The 25,114-nt window shown below is 39.8% G+C and overlaps 1 protein-coding gene across 4 annotated transcripts in view; it reads right to left on the bottom strand.

Moving 5' to 3' along the window:
- St8sia1 (ST8 alpha-N-acetyl-neuraminide alpha-2,8-sialyltransferase 1) overlaps positions 1-25,114 on the bottom strand; it is a 124,204-nt gene that overhangs the window by 85,350 nt on the left and 13,740 nt on the right. The window contains exon 1 of one of the 4 annotated variants that reach the window (XM_019206301.2): positions 11,429-11,628. The exons of 2 other annotated variants lie outside the window; for them this stretch is intronic. In XM_019206301.2, coding sequence (XP_019061846.1) covers positions 11,429-11,430 — 2 coding nt within the window. In that variant the 5' untranslated portion in view covers positions 11,431-11,628. Of the gene's footprint in view, positions 1-11,330; positions 11,406-11,428; positions 11,629-25,114 lie in introns of those variants that run through there. One more of the 4 variants, XM_019206303.2, reaches the window with a different exon arrangement.

The raw sequence follows: 25,114 nt of genomic DNA on the forward strand, positions 1-25,114 counted from the left end.
GGGACAAGTTAAAGTAAACATGTCGCTAGGATGTGGGAACTACAGGTACAATCCACCAGCTAAAACATGACTTGTCCTTCACCATAACATCAAACGTTCAAATTTGACTTTAAAAATGTCTAAGAAGATTTCAAATGTAATCTTGTCTCCCTAAAGTTCTTTCTATCTTACTGATATTGGACTTCAGTCAATTATTAATTTTAACATTTGGCTCTTGACCAAAGTATGTGTCTCATGTATTTCCTCCAGACGGTCAAATCAATAGTCCTTATTGTAAACTGCCCTGAGCTGAGTTTCTAAAATTCCTTTTAGACTTATTACATGTTGACTCCCTGGGTTAATGTCACGCTGCTGAACGGTACCCAAAACCCCAATGTCAGAGGATGGTTCAAAGTTGAGATCATTTATGGAGGGTACTCAGTACACTACAGGATCTCAGCAAGAATTAATTTCATCTTCCTTCTTAATTGTTAGAGGATAATCCTTAACTGTCAGAGACTAACTCTGTTTGCCTCACACAAGCCTAACTCATAAGTGTTTTTTAGACATAATTATTGATTGTTCCTCCTCTAGTTCCGTATGTTCATTTTGTTTGCTTGTTTGTTTGGAGACAATCTTATTGTTACTCAGGCTGGCCTTGAACTTTTGGTCCTCCTTCCACAGCCTTCCTAGTAGCTGGGATTACAGGCATGAGTCACAGGGCCTGGTTCACATCCCTACGCAAATGAATCACTTGTTCAACTTAGTAAGAGTACAAGTACAAGAGTTGGCATACAGTAAAAGAGAGCTTTGGGCCGGGGATTTAGCTCAGTGGTTCTGTCACCTGCTTCGCAAGCTTAACACTCGTGTTGGATCCCTGGTACCAAAAAAAAAAGAGGGCTTTGGGCCAGGGATTTAGCTCAGTGGTTCCACCGCCTGCCTCGCAAGCACAAGGACCTGAGTTCAATATCTGGTACCAAAAAAGAAGAGGGCTTTAATTTAAGGGGAGAATCTGGTGGCCGGGACAGGAATCAGAAAAGTTAATTCTAAATAACTATATTGTAGTTTTCAGAAATTATGGAAGGGAGTGTGCCACCATAAAATTATTTTTTCCCTTGATTTAATGAAATCTTTGACAAACCAAGCATGGTGGCAACAAGCCTGTAACCCCAGCACTATGGAAGGCTGAAGCAGGAGGATTACAATTTTGAGTTCAGCCTCAACAACTTAGCAACCTAGCAAAATGCTTTCTCAAAAAAAAAAAAAAAAAAAAAAATACACACATAGGGTTGGGGATGCAGCTCAGTGTGAAATTTTAAAATTAAAAAAATAAAAGTTAAAAGCCACTTTTGACTAAAGGCTCAGACATTTATTCTGTAGGATCTAGAATAAGAGCTAACAGAAGTACTGAAGAACGTCAGTGAACACCTATGCTCAGCCTTTGTACTCATGCTCATTGGTCCACATAGCTAGGAAGATTCTAATACTGAAGCTCTGAGAATTGAGTAGCAGAGCCCCGGCCATGGCAGCAGAGTGGAAGCAAGCAATGGCAGCACATTTCTCAGCAAAACACAATACCTTCTGCCCAAAATATGGTCCCCACTGAAGCTTACATCTCTGACACAGAGATTCAAAATACGCACTCAATATGAGGTTGAATTTTGTATTCATTTCTTTTTTCCGTAAAAGTCTTTTGATTATGTGGAGGAGAAAAATGCTTTCAGCAGATTATTGCTTAAACTAATGTTTTCTGCAGAAATAATATGAAGCATTCTCAACTATTAATCTTTTCTGGATAATTTTTCAGAATTACAAACACAGAAAAAAAAGAGAGAAAAAAACAGCTGTTATCCCCTACTTAAGGCAGCAAGTAATCTTGTATTTAGCAGCATTTTATTCTTCAAATTTGAAATGACTGCGCAATGAAGGAAAAGTGTTCCAAAGAAAGGTAGATTAGTGTCATTTGTAATTAGCATGTCTCTCAAACAGGCAGAGCAAATTGAAAGTAAAACTTTTGGAATACAAATATTTCAAGGATGATCTGTTTGTCCTAATACATATTTATTTTGTAACATATTTAATAAGCATACATGATTATTTGCATTGAAAGATACAAATTTTCTAGGGAGAATTTCAGTGAATGCTTATTTTCTGTTTTCCTATTTAAGCTCACTCACTGACACAGCTAGAAAGATTCACCTACTTGCTATTTTGTTAGCTGGGAGTGAATGGGCTCCTTTGCATAGCGTTTATTCACTCATTTGCTCATTCAATCAGAAGACATTCAGTGAGCAACTTCAGTATTTCAGGCACTAGAGACAGGACAGTGAGTAAACCAGGGGTCAAGGATATATCCTGCTTACTTAAATTCTAATGAAGGAGAAAAGCAAACAAGATAAATGAGTTGCACGGACAAGTTGCAATGAGTGCAATTTCTACCAAAATGGCCAAGTCCTCACAGCTAAGTGTCACCCGAGTAAAGGCCAGGAGGCGGCAAGGGTGCAGCCACGTGACTATCTGAAAAGAGAGCAGAGGCTTCAATACCCCATCTCTTGCTCTTAGGTTCCTGGGTGTGTGTGAGAATTAAACTGACAGAAGATCGATGAACAGAAAAATATATAAATATATGTAATATAAGGTTTATGTGATTCCGGAGCCCTTAAAGAAATGAAGACCCAAAGAAGTAGCAAAACCTAATGCTTCTGTACAAGGTGGAGCAGAGAGAACTCATTGTTGAGAAGTATTTAAATCATATGGGTTGGGGGGCCAAAGGAATGTAAGAATTAGTGCAGCGAGGTCAGTTTAGACATAGTTCTTCCGGATGAGACAACCTATCATACACTGTTTCTTTTCCCCTGGCACAGGGAAGGCTCTTCCACATGGGACTTCTCTCGTTTCCTGGAAGAAGGGAAGATGAGAATGCCCTACTTGCAGTTATTTGTCAAGTTTCTTGAGCTAAAAGAAATCTTCATGTCCAAGAAGCACACCTTGGGGTGGGAGCATTCTCAGTAGAGCAAAGAGCAAGGGCAGAGACTGTGAGCAGGGAAGTACAGGGTGTGTCCAAAGTCACACAGATGAAACCAGGGACCCTAAAGCAAAGCAAGCATGGGATGGGTGTCTCAGGGGAGAGGCTCGCGCTGGGCTGTGCAGGTGCTGTGACTCTCTTCTCACCCTCAACCCTCTCGTGGCATCATCCACAGGCCACTGAGAATAAACCTCCCTCCCAAGTCACAGAAAGACATGAATTGCACTGAAGTTGTAATGGGGCAGGTCTGGTTACCACACTGCAGACGCTCCATAAACTTCCCAGTGGATCTCTCTCTGATTCATCACGAAACCCTAATATTTCCTCTAGCAAGACATCCAGACCCATCCTCTCCAATTCACAGCCCCATGACTTTCTCTTATCCGGAGCAACTTCCCTCCACCAAACTCTACAATTTTGATTCCTCTCATAATCATGTATTACTGAGGTATAAGAAAAACCATGACACAGTTTTCCCTCTTCCTTTGGAGAATGGAGAAGACAAAGACATTTTTCCCATTATGTATGTTTAATCTTTATAAATGAAATTATTAGTCTATGAATAGTGTTACAATCAACCAGTAAGCACTGATTTACCACTGCGCTGTTTCTCCAATGTACAGATTTACATAGCAGGTGGGTTGCAGCAGATGTCTTAACCATCGTGGCCTGTTGTGCCTCTGAACTGCCTGCCGTGGGAGATCAGACATTAAGTACAGTCTTCTCTCAGTATCCACTTGATGTAGGTTCTGGGACCACCACTTACAGTTACCAAAATCTACAGATGCTCAAGTTTCTTATATAAAATGGCACTGTATTTGCATATGATCTATGTGCATCCACCCTAAATACCTTAAAGCATCTCTGTATTGCTTATATCTAAAACAATGTAAAGGCTATGTAAAAAAGTTGTCATGCTGAATTGTTTCTGCAAGAAGAAAGTCTACATATGTACAGTACAGACTCAGGGGTTTTTTTCTGAATATTTTCAATCCATAGTTGGCACAAGTTAGTGTCAGGCAACGGAGAAAAGAAGAATGAAAAAGAAACAGCATTATGGATCTTCCAAATTACATAGCTTTTTCTAAACTAGGAAACTGAGCCAATGAACTTTAAGATGAGCAGGGAACTGGCGTATTTCATTGGATAAAGTCCTACAGTCAAGCTCCATGGACTAAGCCAAAGTCCCCTGCCTATTAGATGCAGGACCTGACAGTAGCATTTGCCCTGAAAATTTTCCAGAGCATAATTGTCTCTTTCATGATTCATGGCACACACTTCCAGTATTTCTGTAAGATTCAAAATTATTTTCTGAGAAAAATTTTGGCTCTGTGCTGTGACCCATTTTCACAGGAGAGAATTCTATGTAAATACAAGACAGGGATTCTCAATTTTCTTTACAGAATATTAACTGTGCCACCTGCTTGCCTAAAACATACGGGCCCCTGTTTACTCAGCACAGAATATCGGGTTGTCAGCAAGCTTTAATTGCCTGTCATTCGGTTCCCACTAAATATGTAGTTAAAGGAATGGTTAGCTAGGGGAAACAATGGGATGTATTAGCTGAATTTCCCCCCTAGAAGGAACAGTCTTTAAACTTGTTCCCTGGATAAAGTCAAATCACCAACAAGTTAGCTATTTGCACCACATAAACGTAACTATTTTCAAACACCCACCCTGTAAAATCATAGGTGTGAACAAAGCTATTCTCAAGGTCAAACGGGTTGACTAAACTCGCCCCCAACACACTGTGCAAACAATCGGGCATTTTCATCTCATCCACCCATCATCCCTTACCTTGTTGCTATGTCTGCTACATCTGTACTTAATCTTGAATTATTCTGTGAATAGCCCTGACCTCCCTCCAGAGGGGGAAAAAAAAAGTGCAGAAGTATGGAGGGAATCCACAGCGACAGTTAAGGAGAAGCGTAGGCTTACAGATACAAATAAAAGAGAGTTTTGGTTTTTTAACTGAAAGCGCTGAGAAAATATGAGATTCTTTCATGTGTAGCTGGGATGAATCTTTTGACAGCGCATACATAAAGAAGCAACAATTGGCAAAAGGAAAGGAAAAAGACAGATGCAATGGAAATTGTTTTTAGTTGGTCAGTGAGATAAGTAACCATTGAGAACTAGAGACCAGATAAACGTAAGATGGTATTGTATGTATACCCAGTGCTTAGACGTTAAGAAAACTGCGTATAACGGAGAAGTGCAGAAACATCTGCATTTACCACTAAAGCAAAACATAGATGTTAGATGTCTATTAACCCAATAACTCAGGTAACAGCAGGGCATTACTAAAGGAAATTTTGAAAAATTGCAAGGAATCAAACTCAGGGCCTAGCACTCTAGCACTAAGCTACACTTCCAGGCTTCTATATTACTAAAAAATTTAAATAAGTAGATGTTCAAGTACCACTCATGAAAATGCCTCCTTTATGTTCAAGGACACTGTGACTGTTACCCATTACAGGACCTGGGACATCAGCAACTGCTACAAAATAGCTCACAGCATCTGAGGGGTCATCAAGGAAAAGCACCTACTTGCCTCAAAATCCTCCACCGCAGAAAAAAATGAACTATGTCAGGAAACTGTTCCTCATCGGCTATACACCAAAAAAGCTGAAGGATGTGCTTCCAGATATCCCGAGACTCTATTTTGAAAGAGGAATATAAGGTTAACCCTTTCTTGGGTCAGTCTGGAGTTAGATCAACTTCTGGAGCTGTAACCTACGCAAAAGTGAAGAGTCTCGGAAATAAGTAACCATCCTGTGGGAAAGCCCTCTCCAAGCTACATTATAAACTTTAGCTTTCACTGAGGGTCAGTATAGGAAACAGCTGCATCAAGAAATAGTGCTCAATTTTCTATAAAACTGAAGTTGAAGATAATGTCAGTTATGCAAACTGCTCACACCTTCATGATAACTTCTTCCTTCAATTTAGTGCCAGGAAAATTTGTCTCTAAATTATGCTTCTGTCTATCAAACCATAAGAATTACTTTGAATCATTAACTGCCCAATTGGTGTCAGTCATCAGGAAGCTCAGAAGTAAATTTAGTATAGTTAAAGGACTACCTCAGCCACAATTCCGTGGACTAAAATCCCTCTCTTTCTTATGAACAGCTGCTTCACAAATGTTAATGGACTATATCTTAAAATTTTTAAACGTACAAAACTCATTAAATCCAAAATTTGTGCAAATGTATAATTTTAAATGCTAATTTCAGAATTTTTTAAAAATGCAAGACAAGTGAAATAGGTAAAAAGCAAATATCACAGACAATCCTTCTATACAGAAATAACTACAGTCACTCGGTTACTTTTTTCTTCCATGTTAATCCAACTGTTCTCTGACTAAATATACAAGTGTTTACTGATTCCCTCCTATGTTTCAGACAGTGCTCTAGGGGCTGACGATACAACCATAAAGAAAACAGGCTCAGTAGTGCCCCTCTTAACATGGGAATTTATCCTGTTTACATTTACTGTGGCTGTGAACAACTGTTTGGGAAACATCTTCATAGTTAGCTTTGTGAACACATCCAAGATAGAAGTATATTTGCAGGATCAAAAGATATTTAGTGCCATAGTATCTCCGGTTTCTAGAAGCCAGAGCACCAACTTTTTTATCATTATTTTCAGCAAGTAAAACATGTACAGCGTTTAAACTATCATAATGCACCCAAAGTAAGGGTTCCCTTTCATATTCCCCATCCCTTCTCTCCATCCAACTTTATATATTATCTATTCACCTACTACCATACAAGATAAAACCACCATTGCCTAAGCCTATCCCAGACATACACAGACTATTCTTCACCCCATATACCCTCCAGAATCCCATAAAAATGTTTAGTTGAAGTAATATTATTTGGGGGTTTGTTTTTTGTTGTTTTTTTGGGTTTTTTGGTTTTTTTTTCTTGGTTTTTTGAGACAGGGTCTCACTAAATAGTTGAGAATGACCTGGAACTCACCTGGAACCAGCCCAGGCTGGTCTCAAACTCACAGTAATCCTCTGCCTCAGCCTCCCAAGTGCTGGGATTACAGGCGTGCACCGACACACCCAGCTGAAGTAATATTATTTTCCAACTGGGAGTTTGTAAGTATAATTTAGTAACTGAGGTTTGCAATACACTGTTACTGTATTTCTTTGTCAGTTTTTTTCTACTTTTCCTGGAATAACTATCTAATATTTTTCATTTCCTACCTTTACTATGTACCTTTCAATAATTCCTCTTACATGCTTCAGAGAACTGTAAAACATTCTCAATATTGACCACATTGGAAGTCAACTGGGTTTTGTTTTCTTTTTTCTTGGAAATATCTCCTCTGGAGGGAAATTTTGCTTTTAATTACATAAAAATGTATGACTCTACCAAAGAGAATTATTTTGCCTCATTGAGCGGTCCCTTTGGTATGAGTTTTCATATTGCTACTATTTCTTCTGTTTCCCTCTAGCCTTCCAACACCCACTGCCCTGGGAATTCCCATCACCCTTTTCCTGAATTAAACTGCTCATGATCCTTTATCACTTCCTTTTTAATAGTAAATGTCATTTTGGTGTGGCATATACTACATTTCCTTCTTGAGAAAGGATACATGCAAAGTACATTTCTTGAGTCTTTGTTGACAAAACTTCCTACTTTGGCTGGGTACAAAATTCTATAAAAATTAAATATAAATTTCCTCAGATTTTGAAGATATTTTCCTTTGTTTTAAGGCTTCTAATATTTCTCTTGAGAATTCTGATGTCACTCTTACATCTAATTATTTGATTATAATCACTTTCCTTCTCTGAAAGTTTGTAAGATCTGAAACGTTCTAAACTTTCACTAATATGCCTTAGAATATGCTTTCATTGTGCTGGACACTGGTGGTCTCTTGCCACCAGGAAATGGACCTTTCAGTTCTGGATACGGTCTACTGCTTCTTTAATAGCTTGTGCCCTCCCTTGCTTTTATATCTCTATTTGTGGAATTCCTATTACTCAAATTTCTCATTTGTTCACTTTTATCTTTTCTTTCTCACTTTGTCTTTATTATTTCATTTTTGTAGTACTGCAAATTGAACCAAGGGTATTTGCAGTGAACTAGCCCTTTCTTTACTTTTCAGTTTGAGACAGGGTCTCAGTATGTCACTAAATCTCTCTCTCTCTCTCTTTTTTTTGGTACTGGAGATTAAATTTAAACTTGGGACTTTGTGCTTGCAAGACAGGGGAGCTAAATCCCCAGCCCCACTAAATCTCATTTTTTAACCTCTATTTTTCCTTACTTTTTGGGGGAGTGATTTCCCAAATCCACCTATTGGTATCTTTGAAAATCCACTCACTGATATTTAAATTTCACTACCAATCACAAAAACTTCTAAAAGCTCCATTTTCAAATATCTTCCTATCCTTTGTTGATATAGTGTGTGTGTGTGTATACTATATTTATACTATATATATATATATATTTCTGAAGACTCATAACTGTATCATAAGCTATGCATCCTTCTACTTCCCACACTGTCCATTGCCTGTGCTTTTCTATTGATCTGTTTGGTGTGTGTGTTTCATGTGAGAGGCTTCCTAGAAACATTTACTGATCCACAGCTGTCCACTGACATTTAAGAATGAGGCACAAAACAGCTGCCTGAGAGTTCTGTGTGCTTGGGTAGTGATTACCAACAGTGGATGGTCCTGGAGGAGGACTCAGTCTCTCCCAGGGAACTCTCGAGGGCTGGTATCCACTCTTTTCACTTGGACCAGGCCCTGCCCCAGAAGGAACCCTCCAGACTCTTGATAAGGGTTAACAAGCTTATTCCCTAATGCTCCGGGAGCTCAGTGGAAAGGGGTGCAGAGGTTTCTCTCTACCGTACACAGCCTCTGACTAATATACCTGTTTTGAGCTAATGCCCAGGTCACAGTCTCTATTTCATCTCCAGTCTCCCCACAAATGGGAACGGGCTGCTTCTTGCACCTGTAGGGAAGGGGAGACCTGGCTCACTCCCAAACACGATTTCATCTTTAGATTCATCAGCACTCTCTCCTTTTAAGTCCTGAGTCTTCTGGGAATTGTGCAGCAGGAATTGATCTCCTTCCTGCTGACTTCCCTGTTGCAAGTGCTCAGGTTTTAGATTTCTGGACTCTCCTAGTTAGATATCACAGGGCCATCTGCTTTTCATCTCCTACAATTTTGCTGACATCTTTTGTCTGTTATAGTCTCCTCTTCCATTCTTACAAGTTTATGCCTGCTTATATCATTCTCTTCTCATTTTACTAGTCTTTCAAGACGGACCGGAAAACCAGAAGCTAGACAGTATCATCCTTTTCAACTTTTCACTTCTTTACCTATGATTTTTCAGTGTTTTCTGATTTTAAATATATGTATATAAAAGAATTACCGAAGGGCTACCACAACATTTTTTGAATATGACTGCTTTAAAGAAATGGAAATTGACTTCAGGCATGGGGGAACTTTTCATCATCTTATGTGTTTCTATACCTTTTTAGGGCCGGGAAGTTGTATTATTTTATTATTTTTAATTGAATTACTTTTTAAGAGCTACTAAAAATGAAACAGTAATAAATCCTTATTATTGAGACTCTAGATGATATAAAAGGTATAAAGAATGAATTAAAAGTTTAAAATACTACAGCTGTGTAGAAAAATATTATTAATAGTTTTCTCACTATGAGCTTATGTTCTCAGACTTCCTTAGAAACTGACCTACCCTTAGCAAGTATCTCAGCTTTGGCATCTTCAAAATCTTTGTACTTCCATCCTAACTTCTATCCATAAAAATGCTTATCTCTATTTTAAAATGAAAGAACAATTTCTTCAAATACACCACCTTCTTGCAGAAAGATAAAACTTGAGGATTTTTGCAAACCAGATATTTCAAAGTATTTACTGCCTCTGTTTCCTCACCATCCTCTCTACTTGCCTCTGGTCTACCACCTTTACTGACACTGCCTTCTCTGAGATCATCAAAGACATCAGGATGATCAAAACAAACCACACGGCCTTTCTTCACTTCTTACTCAGACTCCCTACTCTTGTAAGTGATGATGTTGGCCTCCACTGCCTGTCAGAATTTCACCCTCTGCCTTTTCTCCTTCCTAACAAAACACCACTTCCTCCCACGACCTAATGCGGTTATGTTCTATGGCCAACACCTCGGCTCTTAGCATTTCTTATTCTAGTGACAATAAAGGACTGAGTTACAGCCATTTTCCTTCTAACCCTGCCAACAGAGTTAATACTGGTACCCATTATTATTGTATTGTCTATCTACTCTAGCTAGGTACCTCTCCTGCCCTGCCCTAATCTTGTTTATCTGAAGTTCCTCTTCAGGCAGTCTAGCTGAAACTAACTGGATCAAAGATGGCTGCCAGAGTGACCACCACTTAACCTCTACCTTTATGGTAATCTAATTTCCATACTAATCGACACACGTAAGAGCCGCCATGACAGGAAGGACCAGACCATAAATGGAGTGTGAATGGGTGGCCTGAGTCCTGGGAAATCTCCATCCATTCCAGGAAAAGACATGATGAACATTCCTCCCCTTTATTCCTTCACCCTGTATCTACGATTTCCTCAACACCAACAGGTGGAGAAGTGGATTTGCAAGCCTATATTCCTGCTCCTCTGGTCAGCAAATAAAATTGTGCTACTTAACCTTGGTTGTACTTTCTGCATTTACAATACCCAGTGGGAAAAAGAAGCCTTTCTGAGGAATCTCTGCTTACCCTAGGAGGGCGAGACAATAATCTGGGTAACAGTACCTCCAAAAGAGACACAAGCCAGAATAGGCCTAGCATGGACTATTCTCTAATTCTCTTAAATGTCTAAAAGTGGAAGACAGAGTTGGAGCTGTGGAGAAAGAAAGACCCACAGAAAAACAAAGAAGAAATTAAGAAAATATGCAACACTATGCCAAGTCCTTTCACACACCTTACCCCCATTTACTTCTGAAAACAATCCTGCCAGCCAGGTCTGGTGATACAAGCCTGTAATCCCAGGCACGCTGGAAGCTGAGGCAGGAGGATCACAAGTCCCAGGCTAGCCTGGGCAACTTAGCAATTTGGCAAGTCTGACTCAAAAATAAATAAAATAAAATAATAAAATAAAGAGCTGGGGATGTAGTTCAGTACAAGATCTTGAACTTGGCAGTATTCCAAACAACAACAAAAAAACAATCTGTGAGCTACTTCTCTCTTTAGAGAAGGTAAGCAGCAACAGCACAAAACCACATAACCAGGACCCAGGCTGGAGACTGGCAGCCCACGGAGTAACGGGAGGAACGGACATTTCACGGTCACACAGTCACCACTTACCACTCTAGGGCTTCAAGGCAAATCACTCAGCTTTCTGGTTTTCACGCTTCTCATTTACAAAACGGGCAACACAGTCGTTTGTAAATGAAAAGACTTACATAAGCCGTAGGTAGAGTCCCTGTACCTAGAAAGGGTATCATAAATCGCTGCAATGATGATCTGACTCTATAAATATGAATTCTTTCCATTAGCAGAAGAGAACTCTCTGGGAGTCGAAGGAAGGCAGAAGCTTCCAGAAGAGGCGCCAACACCTCTTCCACAGCACACGGAGCCAGGCGCAGACGGAAGCCCCGGCGTCAGACTGCGCGACGTTGGGGCGGAGCTGACAGTAGCTCCACCCACAGGGGGCGGAGGCACCGGGCAGGTCTCTAAGGCAGTCTACGCATCAGAGAGCTGGTGAACGCTCCACTCCGAAGCTACTACGGTCAGGACACCATCTGTTCCTACAGGAGTCCCTCTATCAGCACTGAATTCCTGGATCACCGAGCCTGTGCTTTCCGGTTAAAAAAAATTTTTTTTTTAAGGCAAAAAACCATGTGTGTTTTTGAAAGGAAAATAACACAAAAGCAGAGCATCATAAACCTGTGTGGATTTAGAAAGGTCAGACCACCAGCACGGCCGGATCTCCTCCAGACTCACTTCACAGCGTGTCTGACATTGCTCTTCCCGTAAAAGTGCGACACTGAGCAGGGTTCCCGCAAATGAACAGGCTGACGAAAAACACGAGCTGACCTGCAGAGCCGATGGGAGCCCTGGAGCCCGTGAAGTACCTGAGACAGCAGCTGCAGACGGCTCCCAGCCTCTGTGATAACGGGGCACATAATTAGATTTCCTCGGCAAAGAAAAATAGAAGAACTGATGAGGTCAAACCCGGTAAATCAGTTCAGTTCAGTGAGGGTGTCTTTCTGAATAAATCCTACGAGCTTGAAGTTGCAGGTTATGGAGAACGTTCAAGACACACAGGACATGAAGGGTGTCCAGGGATCAATCATGCACTCGTTCATTCATCCCTGCATGCATGCATTCATCTATTAAATGTCCATTATGCCCTGGGTCTGTGTCAAAGACACAGTGCGCTAAGCTTTGCGAATGCAGGTGAGTAAAATGTAGTCTCTGTCTTCAAGAATCTCAGTCTCATGGCAAACAGAGCAGCAAATAGCCCCAGCGCCTACTGGCAGCAGCTGAAAGATGCAAAGACTAGAACAGGAGAGAACTGGAGAGATGGGTCGGGGAGCAGAGAACAGGTGGAGGGAGGGAGGAGAATTTCTCCGATCAAGGTAAACACTGAGAAAGAAAGGAGGGGGAAGATTTACTCAGGCAGGCAAAAGATTGTCAAAGGGAAAACCAGGCACAAGGCACACAGTTCCCAACCCCCACAGGCCAGCCTCTGCCTGTAACTATTTTATCAACAGCCTTTGATGAAATGAGGAAAATGCAGGCAATGAGTGAAGTTTCAGATTTTATTTCAATCCCTGTATTCTGTCGTTAGTTGTTGGGGACTGAATCCAAGGACCTCAGCATTATTCTAAGCGTTTTTAAACTACTGGGCTACAACCCCAGTCTGCCCCACCCCCCGCTTCTGCCTTTGGATGTTAGGATATAAAGTCTTTAACAAAATGGGGGATCTTTTTATTTTTATTTTTATTAGGACATATTCTGTATGCATAATGTGTACCTTGACTGCAGGCAGTTGGTATGTATCCATATGGCATCTCAATCCTTTTCCTTCTTCATCCCTTCCCCTCCCTCTTCTCTCCCTCCATACTTGGATTCCTCTTCAGTGGTATTTTATAATTTTCTTACTGCCAAAATAAAAAAGTATCAATACTGTCCATGTTTTCATTCATTTGGCAGTTACCTAATAAATAATACCTAGCAGATTAAATCCCTAAATCTTGGAAAGTCTCCAGTAGCAAGATGCATTAACACAGCCACCAGGAACTTGGTGTGGTCAGTGGGAAGGGTACACATGGCAAATACACAGCAGTTTACACAAGGAGGTCAAAGTGAGCAGGCAGGGACCCAATTACAAAGGGCTTTATTTATATCACTAAGAAATTTAGATTTTATTCCACAGACAAAAAAAGAGGAGATGACCTTCAAAGGAGTGAGAAATGAGCAAGAATAATGCTGGGCAAATCACTTGGTCTTTTTCTCAGGCGCTCCTGTGTGAAATGCTGTCGGCTAGTAATCCAGCCACCTACCAAGACCTACAGCAAAATCAAGGCAAATGGATGAAATTCTGCCATGGCTTCTAATGTCTCATTCTAAAGCACTAATATTCTAGAGCATAATATTCTAGAGCACTAAAATTAATAAGATCCTCCTTCTCCTTTAAATAAATGTATAGACTAACCAGTTTTTTAAATCTCCTTTTTCCTGGGTCTTTTGAGCAGGGTACTGAGCCAACAGCACCCTCGTGATGAGACAAAGTGATGAAAACAGACACTTCCTGGGTTCCAACAGGGAGCGGCACATCTTTCCATAAATTAGGGTTTATATTTGTGATGGGACCACCTACTAATGATCTACAATGCAAGCTTTTAAGAGTTCTGATTTGTAGTTTACCAAGGATTGCATTGTACAAAGTAGGCTGGCTTTGAGAAGCACTTGGCAATAAAACAATGCTCCTTTTGTGTGCAAACACATGCGAAGTTCTGAAATCCCCGCAGTTGTCAGAAAAGACATGTTTTGGTGCATCACCAATGCTGGGGGGCATTGGATCTGATTTTTCAATTGTTCACTGCTCTTGTTGGTAAATATAAATGACTTCAGTCAATGCTGCATTAACCAAAAACAAATTGTGTTTGCATCTGGTGCACCAACCACGTAGGAGTATTTCTAGGATTAAAAAAAAAATTATACAATAATAATAATAATTCTGATGTCCAAACTTCTTATAAAACACTGAAGTAGTTATTCTGAGCAAATTTAAAACTCTGCTATACCAAGTTCGCTACATTCTTTTCAATGCTTATTATGTCTTTCAAAATTTTCATCAGAAATTTGTGTTAATGTAGCAAAAAAATTTACTTGTAAGTTATTGACCTAACCCTTTGGTGTGTAGCAATGAGAATTTGTGTTGATAATATTCTAGGTATATTTTTGATCAACTTTAATTTAAGATATGTGTATCATTCACAGTTCAAATACAAATCATCCACAAATCTGCTGGTGTCCTTACATCTCATGGGTAGGGCAGGAAGCAGGCTGCCCTAAATCTGAATTCGAGCCTTGTCTCCCACTACGCATGAGACCCAGGCGATGTTCTATTACCTCTCTAGGCCTATGTTTCCTCGAGTGGAAAATAGAAATAAGCTAATACCTACTTAATACGCTGTTAAGATCACACACATAAATCCTTTTGCATGAAACCTGTTATATCTCTCAATCAAAGTGAGTCATTATTATCTATTGCTATTATTATCTGAATTTCTGTTTGTCAACATAGGGTAAAAGTAGGTGAAATAAAAGGAGAAGAAAACTCAGTTCTCTAAAGCCACCAAATGAATAAATATACTTGAGTTTTGCCAATAAGGAAAACAGATAACACACTGAACAAATGGAGTTACTTCCACACAGAACCCATCAGGGATTAAATAAATAAATAAATAAATAAATAAATAAATAAATAAATAAATAAATGGAGTGATAGCCAAGGGAACTGAAAATGAGAAGAAAGAGGATTCTAGCTTGTGCCAAATTTGGGAACACTTGTCCCCAAATGTCACCCTATTTCAGTGAACCCAAACAACTGAGCGAGATTCCTCCAACGTTCAACAATGAAGAACCACTGGATAAATGTGCACTTGATTCTACCAAGACTGACGAACTTCAGCCCACGTTTCATTTATCAGCTTTTATGGGGAGCAACTTTTCACAAGGGCATCGCTCCTATCTGGAATATGTTACAAATATCTAGCTTCCACGTGCTGCCTTGTGGAAGGTGTCCCGGCCACCACTAACAGACCACACTGGTCAGCTGTGAAGATAGCTGGCACCAGCAAATAGTCTCAATCTAGGCCCTCATATTCGCTCATAATGCAAGTTTAGTGATTTTCAATTCTTGAAAATGTTTGCCTCTTGAAAAGACATCTTGGCTGTATTTGCTTTGTGTGTGTGTGTGTATGTGCTGGAGTGTGTTGCAGGGCAAGGAATGCACAGAATCAGTGTTTTGTGGTCCTGAAAGAATTAGTTGGCTTACATGAGCAGGGTGAAGGAAGGGACCAAGATGGCAAGAGCCGGTCCTGTTTGATCCCTGCTGGCTCCAGGCGCTCTGGCGCACAGTGGGCCAGGAGAAAGAAGTGGCAAAGCGGTGGTGTGGAACTGGTATAGCTACAGTGCTCCCCTGCCTTCTGCATGCTTACTGTGCAGAACTAGCAATGACTGTAGATCAACAGCAGCCACCGAACAGCTCCCAAATACACTCATTGTGAGACTTGACTAAGCTACAGAGGCACCATGCTGGCCTGCTAATGGGCCAGAGACTTCTTCCCCCTCTCCTTATCAAACATCACGGAAGAGCTGCTCAAACTGCAAACAAACCTTTATATGTCAATTGCTAACTTGGTTAACAGTCCACCCAGGGACAAACATAGGACAAAAGGTGACCTTGAAACACTTTCCCCGTAAGCTAAACCATGTGTTTGAACTCTAACCCCCAGGTACTTGTGTGAATGCCCTGACCTATGTCTGTACTTCTTTGTTTGAAAAACCCTATAAGACCTATGCACAATCTTGTAACGGGGCTTTACTTCTCTTAGAGAGTGGAGTCCGCACGTGCCTAATATGATAAACTTCTTTCAGTTTTTATCTGTGTCCTGGTACTTGGTGTTCTCTCACTGGCTTGGTATAACATTTTTGGAGGCCCCAGCGAGATGTACCTTTACTCGGTGATGTCTGGCTGGTTGGCTGGTGGCCAACCGGCCAGACACCTAAGCCGACGGTGCCAGAGAGAGGCCCGAGGAGGCCACCCTGACCATTTTGATCAGGGCCCTGGGGACTCTGACGCCGATGGTGGGAGTATAACAGAAGCCCTGAAAGAAGTTTATCTGGTCTCAATTCCTCCGCAGGTCAGGTAGGAAGTTTTTATTCCTACAACTGGTCTGGGAAGGATCCTTGGTAGGTCAAAGAAAAGTCAGATGCGACATTAATTTCCTTGCCCAGGGCTTCACCATGACGGCGGGAGTCCAGCAGTCAGTTTCTGTATGGCCATTTTGTGCGCAGGGATATAGTCCTTGCAAATTTGTCTCTCTTTTGTGTTGTCTGTCTGCTCGCTTGTCATACTTCTTGCCTTTCCAGGTCTCCAAAGAACCACGGGAACCAGACAATCCAAGCCCTCCTCCCCCAGTTCCCTCGATTGTGTTTTAAAACTTTTTAACAAAGTTCACACTCCACAGAAGGCTATGGAATCCTAGAAAGGAGAAATTGTAACCCAGTGGGTCACAATCCAGGTATGGCTTATGTGTGACAGACCCTTATTGGTGAGTAAATTTATTATTTTATTTCCATTCTGCTGCCTCTCTGTGTGTCACTTACTGCTTCCTTCTGTAACATTTGGTATGTTGGCTGGGAAAGGTGCTAACTGACACAGCCCGTGTTGGGCCTGAACCCGAGTCCTGCCAGAGGGAGAGGCCGTTTTCTGGAAAGGTATCCCACCCTTTGTTTCTCTTGCAACACTGGACAAGGGAATATTTAATGGTCCCAGGGAAAGCTAATACTAAACCAACAGTTCTGAAGTGTATGATTCAGAATTTTGATAAAGACTTTGGGTAAAATTATGATCAAAAGATGCTCAGAAACTTTGTGAGTTGTCGTGGCCTCAGCAGAGCCAGACTTGGCCCCCATAAAAAAACTAGACAAAAGAAAAGTTATCTCCCTTTGCTTTTACCTGAAACTTTGACAACCTGGAGCCTTGTGTGCTCTAGGAGCTGCTCAAGCTTCTGCTCAGCGGCAGTCAGCTGCTAGTGAGAACTGTTTAGTTTTGGTCTTAGAATAACTGCATGTCAAATCTGCTGTTTTTCACATGGCAGATTTGCAATCTCTCAGAAAATGTAACATCCTTAACAGGCAGATCCCAGTGTTTCCCCTTTGGAGGAGGTTGAACTGACTCCCCTTCCACTTGAGTTGCTGATATCACAAGTGTGAAAAAGGTGGGGGCAAAACAGAATTGCTCAACTTTACTGCACTGGAGGGTGCAAACAGGAAACCATGGTCAGACTCAGAGAATGGAACAGGGCTTGCACCCAGATTAGAAAAAAAAACTAAAATAAAAAAATAAATCTTTATTGGATTAAAAGCAGTTAGGAAAGCTCTGAAAAGGATATAGCAGAATAAAAATTAAAAAAAAAAAAAAACTCCAGGCTTTAAGAGCCCCAAGGCCAGCCCTGTGTCATAAGCCCGATGCTGACAGAAAAACTCTGGAATCTAAAACAAAGCCAGAGAAACTGCAACTGTGCTTTACCAGATATCAAGGGATTTTTACAAGAAAAATCATGTCACAGATTTAAACTGTTTAGTAAATGTATTATTGTTTCAAGATGATGTTTGTTTGGTGTGCCTAAAATTTTTTTCTTGTATATTGCAAATGCTTAAGTTGTCATTATAGAGTTAACTTGCTTTTTTCTGTATTTTGTTAAAAAATATATAATAAGGTTAATACTGTTACACTGACAGCCAGATTTTAAGATGTAACAATCTAAGAACAAAAAAGGACACTTTAAGATTTTAACACCCAAAGTTTGTTATGGAAGGTTAATAGTAAATGAGACAGAAAAATATTAGGAAATCTATGGGTAAAAGGTATATACTTTTGATATGAAAGGATGTTATATGTTTGTCATGTTAGAGACAAAGAAAGATATACAAGATCAGAAAGCCTAAGTATGTAGAGAAGGTGTGTGGAAATGATTTAATAAGAAAATATGTATGCTTGCTTGTTGGTTTCAAGTTTGTTATAAAAGGTTTGCATTTACAGTCATAAGGAGTGTGCATTCCTTTTGATTCTAATTCTACAAGAGATCTCTCTTAAATGACCTGCAAAAGTTCTGACTAGTCTTAACTAAGAGAGATTTTATAATTCAATTGGTCAAATACATTTGAGTGTATTATAGTTTCATAAATTGTCTTATATGTTTGTGTCTGTCCAATTGTTTGAAAAGTGTTTATCCAATTTTATTTTGATTGAAATAACATCAAGGATTCTAATAATTTTTTAATTTCTATAACCTGGTTTTATAAGTTAAAATTTTGTCAAGATAATTAAATATAAACTCTTAGGTCTAGATAAGACTCCTGTTAATAGTAAAAAGGACAGTGGCTCAAAAAAATTTATTCTAGTCTTTATTCACTAATGGGAGCCCCAATAGTTTTCATAGCCTATGGGAAGATACACTCCCAATAAACATCACAAAATATATTGTTATAAAATGTTTACATTGTTTATCATCAAAGGATTGGATTCTAAATATGTTATTATGATATGTTTATAATGGTCATTTTCAAATTATGATGTTTTCTGTGGAAAAAGAGTTGTTATTAAAAGGTGTTATTGGAAAAATGCTTTTGATACCAAATTAAAGGGTGTGAAGTTTCATACATAAAATGATGATGATTATTATTGTTAATCTTCTGATATACTAAATGAATAAAAACTTAACAGGGTATTAAAACTATTAATGCTGCTTCAAGAGTCAGAATAGAAAGTTTCATGGAAAGGCTCAAATTGCATACAGCAAATCAGATATCTAGGATTTGAAGTTTCCAATGAAATATGCTGCTTGGGAGATAAAAGGACTTGAAAACAGATGAGAGAATTTTGGGTAACAGGTTTTTGCAGGATCTAGATTCCAGGGTTTGCAGACTTAGCCAAACCTCTATATGAATCTTTAAAGGGCCCAGAAGGACAGTAATTATTATAGGGTAAAGAGCAAGAGTCAGCATTTAAACAGCTAAAACTAACTCTCTCTGCTGCCCCCTATATCAGGGATCCTAAATGTTACACAGCCTTTTACTTTGTACATGACTGAAAGAAATCATACTGCTTTAGGGCTGTTCACTCAAGGAGTAGGCCCACAGAATCAGCCAGTGTCATATTTATCTTAGAGTTTGGATCCAGATGTGAAGGGATAGCCCTGGCAGCTGCAGTTATGCTAATTAAGAAAGCTGACCAGGTAACATTAGGAAAAAATGGATTGTTCAGTTTCCCCATGCCTTTTAGAACTGTTGAATAAGAAGACATTGATGGCTCTCAATAATAGAGTCACATAATATCAGGGCCTCATCTGTGAGAATCTCCACCTATATTTTGCTCCAGTTAAAACCTTAAACCCCGCTACTTTTTGCCCTCAGAACCTGGCCCCCTGACCACAACTGCCTCAGGGTCACTGATGCATTGTTCTCCTGTCATCCAGATCTGCAGAAAGACCCGCTGCCTGAGGCTGATTTCATCCTGTTCAAGGGTGGGAGCATGGAAAATGGGGTATGCTATGCTGGCTATATAGAGATGACTCAAGATGTAAGTGTTCCAAGCAGGACCCCTCCCCACTGGATAGTCAGCACAGTGAGCAGAGCTATGGGCACTCATAAAGGCTCTCTGATGGGCAAAAGAAAAGAGGGTAAATATTAATACAGAATCCTGTTTGCCACTTGACATATCAATGGCACAGTCTATACAAGTGTGGTCTTCTCACAGCAGAGGGCAAACTTATTAAAAATAAACAGGATATAATATAGCTATTTGAGGCAATGTGAAAATCTGACAATGCTAAAATAATTCAAGAAAGAAAAGTTGCAATAGCAAATGGCAATGCTAAGGTAGACATATAAGCCAAAAGGACAACTAAACAGAAACTTTAGATGATTATACCTACCCCCTGTAAAGGTTATATATATGTGTTAATATGGTTTTGTACTTTTCTGGATGTCCTGAGGCCTTCCCTATAAAAACAAAGAGGGCTTCAGAGATATGCAAGGTTTTATTTTTAAAAATTCCAAGGTTTGGTCTGCCTTTCTCCATAGGCAGTGACAATAAGCCAGCACTTGTAACAGAGGTTGTATAAGATCTAGCTAAACTGTTATACTGCGTATGGACCTCAGAGTTCTGGTAAGGTTGAAAAAAATGATGAATCGTACCATTAAGGGAGTATTAACTAAATATTGTCAGATAACACAGGGGTTATGGTTTGATTTGCTCCCTTTGGACTTCTTTAAAAATAAGACATACCCCAAGTCATACTGGGTTCTCCCCATATGCGATCTTATTTAGAAGGCCACCCTGTATCTTGAGAGGCTTTATAAAATTATCTCAATTGGGTTTATCCAACATGGAATTACAGCTGTTAGAATTGGGCAAGTATTTCAAAATATTCGAGGGTGAATTAGAAATAGAGAGGACCTTCCTGTACTAACTCCTGCCCATCTGATAAAACTACCAGACCAAATTTATGTTCAAAATTGGAAAAGGACTCCTTTAGGATCTATGTGGAAAGGGCCATATGAGACTCTTAGGGTTACTCCCACAGCTGTCAAGGTAGCTGAAGGTCAGCTACCACCACTCTAGAGTAAAACAGAATTCCACAGATTCCGACTCCAGGAGACAACGCACTCAAGGCCCTGCTCTCACCACACCGGAAGCTGGTGAGTCCACATACAGCTGAAGAATAAGAACTACAATTGAGATATGGACTCTTATATTGTGTCAAACTGTTATGAGCTATTATGCTTTTGAATTAAGAGTTTATGAGCCTACAGAATGATAAAAAATATGTGACGTTCATGTGTTCTGGGGATCCTAATCCCCAACTTCTCGGTCCAAAAAGATGCCTTTACAAATTGCTATGAGCCCTTAGCTAAAACTTTAAGCAAAATGATGAATCAAGGATTTGATTCTACCTAAAACCAGTGGGGAATGTGAGACCTGACTGAGCTATAGTGATTCCATGTTGGATGAGTAATGGCCCCAAGGCCGTTGTGTACCACGCCCCTTTGTAGTCGCACCCCTACCTACATTTGAACCTTTGCTTGGGAATGTAAGACTGCATGACTTTGTGTAATCTTTACTGCATAACTTTGTGATCTTAAATTCCTAGCCCCAACTGTGAATAATGTGAGTTAATGGGCAAATGCTTAAGAGTTCTGGAAAATGAGATGAGATCTGGGCCATATACAGAGATCCAAAGTTTATTTTTTTACTGCTTGCTTGTCCGAAATGCCTTAGAGACCCCCATAAGCATCTTTTAATCATCAGCGTTTGATTGCTGAGTATATGGCTGCTGACCACCAGCAGACCAATAGCCTTTGTCCCCTGCCTCCAGGCTTTAAATGATAACCCCCCTTTTCCCTCCTATAAAAAGGACCTCAGCCCCTAAGCTGGCTCCTCTCTGAGCTACTCGGCTCTGGGAGAGCCATCTGGCCAGTCTAATAAAGGTCTGTTTCCTTTCCAATGTGTCTGGTGTGTTCCTTCCCTGGTGAATCTTGTGGCTGTTGAGCTCTTCAGAGTGGTAATTCTGAGCTCTTCGGAGTGGTATTGAGCTCTTAGGAGTGCTCGTAAAGGCTTAGGTCTTACACCTGGGCTATATATTGAATTTCCAGCCTGAACTACATAGCAAGACCCTGTCTCAAAAAGGGGGGGGCACATATTTATGAGGTGCCCTGTGGCATTTCAATTTATGTATAGTATGTATTGACCAAATCAGGATAATAAAAATGTCCATCTCCTTTGTGTTTAGACCATTCGATCTCCTCTCTTCTAGTTATTCATTAAATGCATAATAGATTATTATGCACTACAGTTATCCCACTGGGCTGTAGAACTCTAGATTTTATTACTGCTCTGTTTTTGGTACCTATTATCCAAACTCCCTCTGTCTACTTTCTCTCCCACTCTTCCCAATCTCTAGTGTACTATTCCACATCCAGATGGACTTTTAAGACACTTACTTATGAAAAAGAACATGTGATATTTATCTTTCTGCGTCAGACTTACTTCATTTAACACATGTCCTCTAGCTCCAACCCTGTTGCTGCAAATAACAAGAGGTTATTCTTTTGTGCCAGGGATTTAGTTCAGTGTTGCCACCACCTGCCTCACAAGCACAAGGACCAGAGTTCGATCCCTGGTACCACAAAAAAAGAAAAAAAAAAGATGCTATTCTTTTTATGGCTGAATAATATTCCATTATATATACACATACCACACGTCCTCATTCATTTATCTGCTGATGAGCACCCAGGCTGACTATCTTAGCTTTTGTGAAGAATACAGCCACAAACATCATCATGCAGGTATCTCTTTGATATGCTGATTTCATTTCCTTTGGATACATACCCAGAAGTGAGATTGCTCCATTATAGGACAGATCCAGTTTTAGCTTTTTGAGGAACCTTCATACTGTTCTCCATAATGACTGCATTAATTTACCTTCCCCACTAACAGAGTATGAGCATTACCTCCTTTCAGTATTTGCTATTTCTTGTCTTTTTGACAAAAGCCATACAAACTAGAGTGAGATGACCTCATTGTGGTTCTGATTTCCATTTGCTTGATGGATAATGAAATTGAGGAGTTTTTTTCCATAAACTTTTTGGCCATGTAAATTCATCCTTTGGAGAGGTGTTTCTAACTCATATCGGCCTCTGTGCCTGCCCCTGCCAATCTGCCCTCCCAGAACAGCCACATTCACATTTCTACCCATCCTCATCTCATTATTTCCACTTCCCAGAGCTTACAGTGATTCTTAAGCTTCTACCTAACCTCTTCCGAACGGCCCAAGATCTTCATTTAGTTCTCCCCCAAAATCCATCAACTTGTTCAAATCAAGCATCCGGCAGTAACTCTCACATTGCTTTGAGTTTTCCCACAAAGCAACAAACAGAAAAATTTCAACAATAGAAAAAAAATGCTATGCAGAAGTGTAGCTTCCATCACTTGCAAGTAAGAAGTTTTTATTTTTGCTACTTTTTTCTGCTCCTTATCCATCCCCATTCCAGACCTGTGCCACAGTAACAAAAGGGCAGTCTATCCTTGTCTCGAATAAGATTCACGCTGTATTCCCACTGCTAGAGAACACACAGCAAAATTAACACAACGATTTTTCAAACCTACAGACATTTTTCTCTCCTCTGAACAGAACATCTATGTAGCCCCTTTCCTCTTTCCATTCCCCCACAAAAATCCAAACTATTTTCCTTCCCTCCCTCCTGTGCTCCCTCCTGAAATAATGACATTTCCAGAAACCAGATTCATTTGATTTGAGCATCTCACAGTGAGGTGTTTCCTGTCAGCCTGAGGACCTTATGGTCAGGAAGGGCAAGCAGAGAATGCACAGCAGTAGACCATGAAGTACTAAAGAAACCGAGTGGGTAGAGCAAACAAATTCTCTCTCTCTCTCCCTCCCTCCATCCCCCCCACACACCCTGAGAAAGACAATGCTGCAGAGCGAAACCTGTTATTCTTAAAGTCAAGTCCACTAGGTCCTGCCCCCAGTCACCACAATGGCGGCTCTCAATGCGTCCAGTATGAAGTGCAGATCTCACCAGTGACTGAAACAGGGGCCTGGTAGGGTGAGGTTTGGTGACTAGATTTATAGTACCAGAAACAAAAAGCAGGAAACAAGAAGGAGGAAGGAAAGATTGGAAGGAACCGGTTACCCAGTACCATGAGAGGGTTCTTACAGAGTGAGTCCAGAGGTCAGCAATTTGACTCTGAATCCAGTTTGAATCTGAATCCTGACTGGGTCATTCCCTACCTCTCTAAATTTCATTTCTTCCTTGTCAGTCACACATCCAAGGTCAGAGATAGAAAATGAGGAGGAGTTCAATTCAGTTGAAGAGAGAAAGGAGAAATAGGAGGAACAAGAAAGCCAGCCTTGAAATTACTGAAAAAACATTTAAAATGTGCACATTAAAGAATATCAAAACACAAGATGTAAATACTATGAAAGAGAACAAATTATCATCATTTATAAACTGTGTAAATATATAAGGGCCTATGTGGAAAATTCAAGAGGGCAAACTAGAAAAAATATAGTAAGGTAGCTGGCAATAAGTAAATTTAATGACTTTCCAAAATATAAAGAATCATCACTTAGAAATACTGATGAAAGTAAGATAGTATTGGGTAAAATAGGAAATAAAAACACATGAAATATCTAAGAGCAATCTCAGTAAAAATGTATAGAATTTATGAGGAAAAAATGAAAATACTGTTTATGAAAATAAAATAAGGATTGGATATTCAAGGGAATAACTTACTCATACAAGTTTCAATTTTGTAATAATAATAATAATGCATAAATTAAGGCAAGTAAAATCTCAGAAAGAATTGCTGGAACTTGAAAAGCTATCTCAATTCTACCTAAAAGAAAAATCTGACAGAATATCAAATAGAAAAGGTTGACAAAGGTATAGCTACAGGTCCCATCAGATAATAAAATTTTACTGTAAAGCTATCACAATTGAGACTGCATGGTTTTGGAATAGAATTAGTGAGATAAATCTATGGAAGAGAAGTCATATTTCTAAAATAAACCAACACATATAAGTTTACTTAGTACAGACAAACATGGCACTTCAAATCAGTGAAGAGGGCTGATCTTTTGTTTTTGTTTTAGTTTTAGTAATGATGCTAAAACATCATGGTGGGAAGAATCAGATCTCCAACTCACTATATTAAAAAAAAAAAAATCACATGGGCTGGGGATTTACTTCAATGGTACCGCCACCTGCCTCTCAAGCACAAGGTCTTAAGTTCGATCTCCAGTACCAAAAAAAAAAAAAAAAAAAAA

This window comes from Fukomys damarensis, unplaced genomic scaffold (assembly GCF_012274545.1).
Source record: "Fukomys damarensis isolate Sample0158 unplaced genomic scaffold, DMR_v1.0_HiC HiC_scaffold_19, whole genome shotgun sequence".
In the NCBI taxonomy this organism is placed as follows: Eukaryota; Metazoa; Chordata; class Mammalia; order Rodentia; family Bathyergidae; genus Fukomys; species Fukomys damarensis.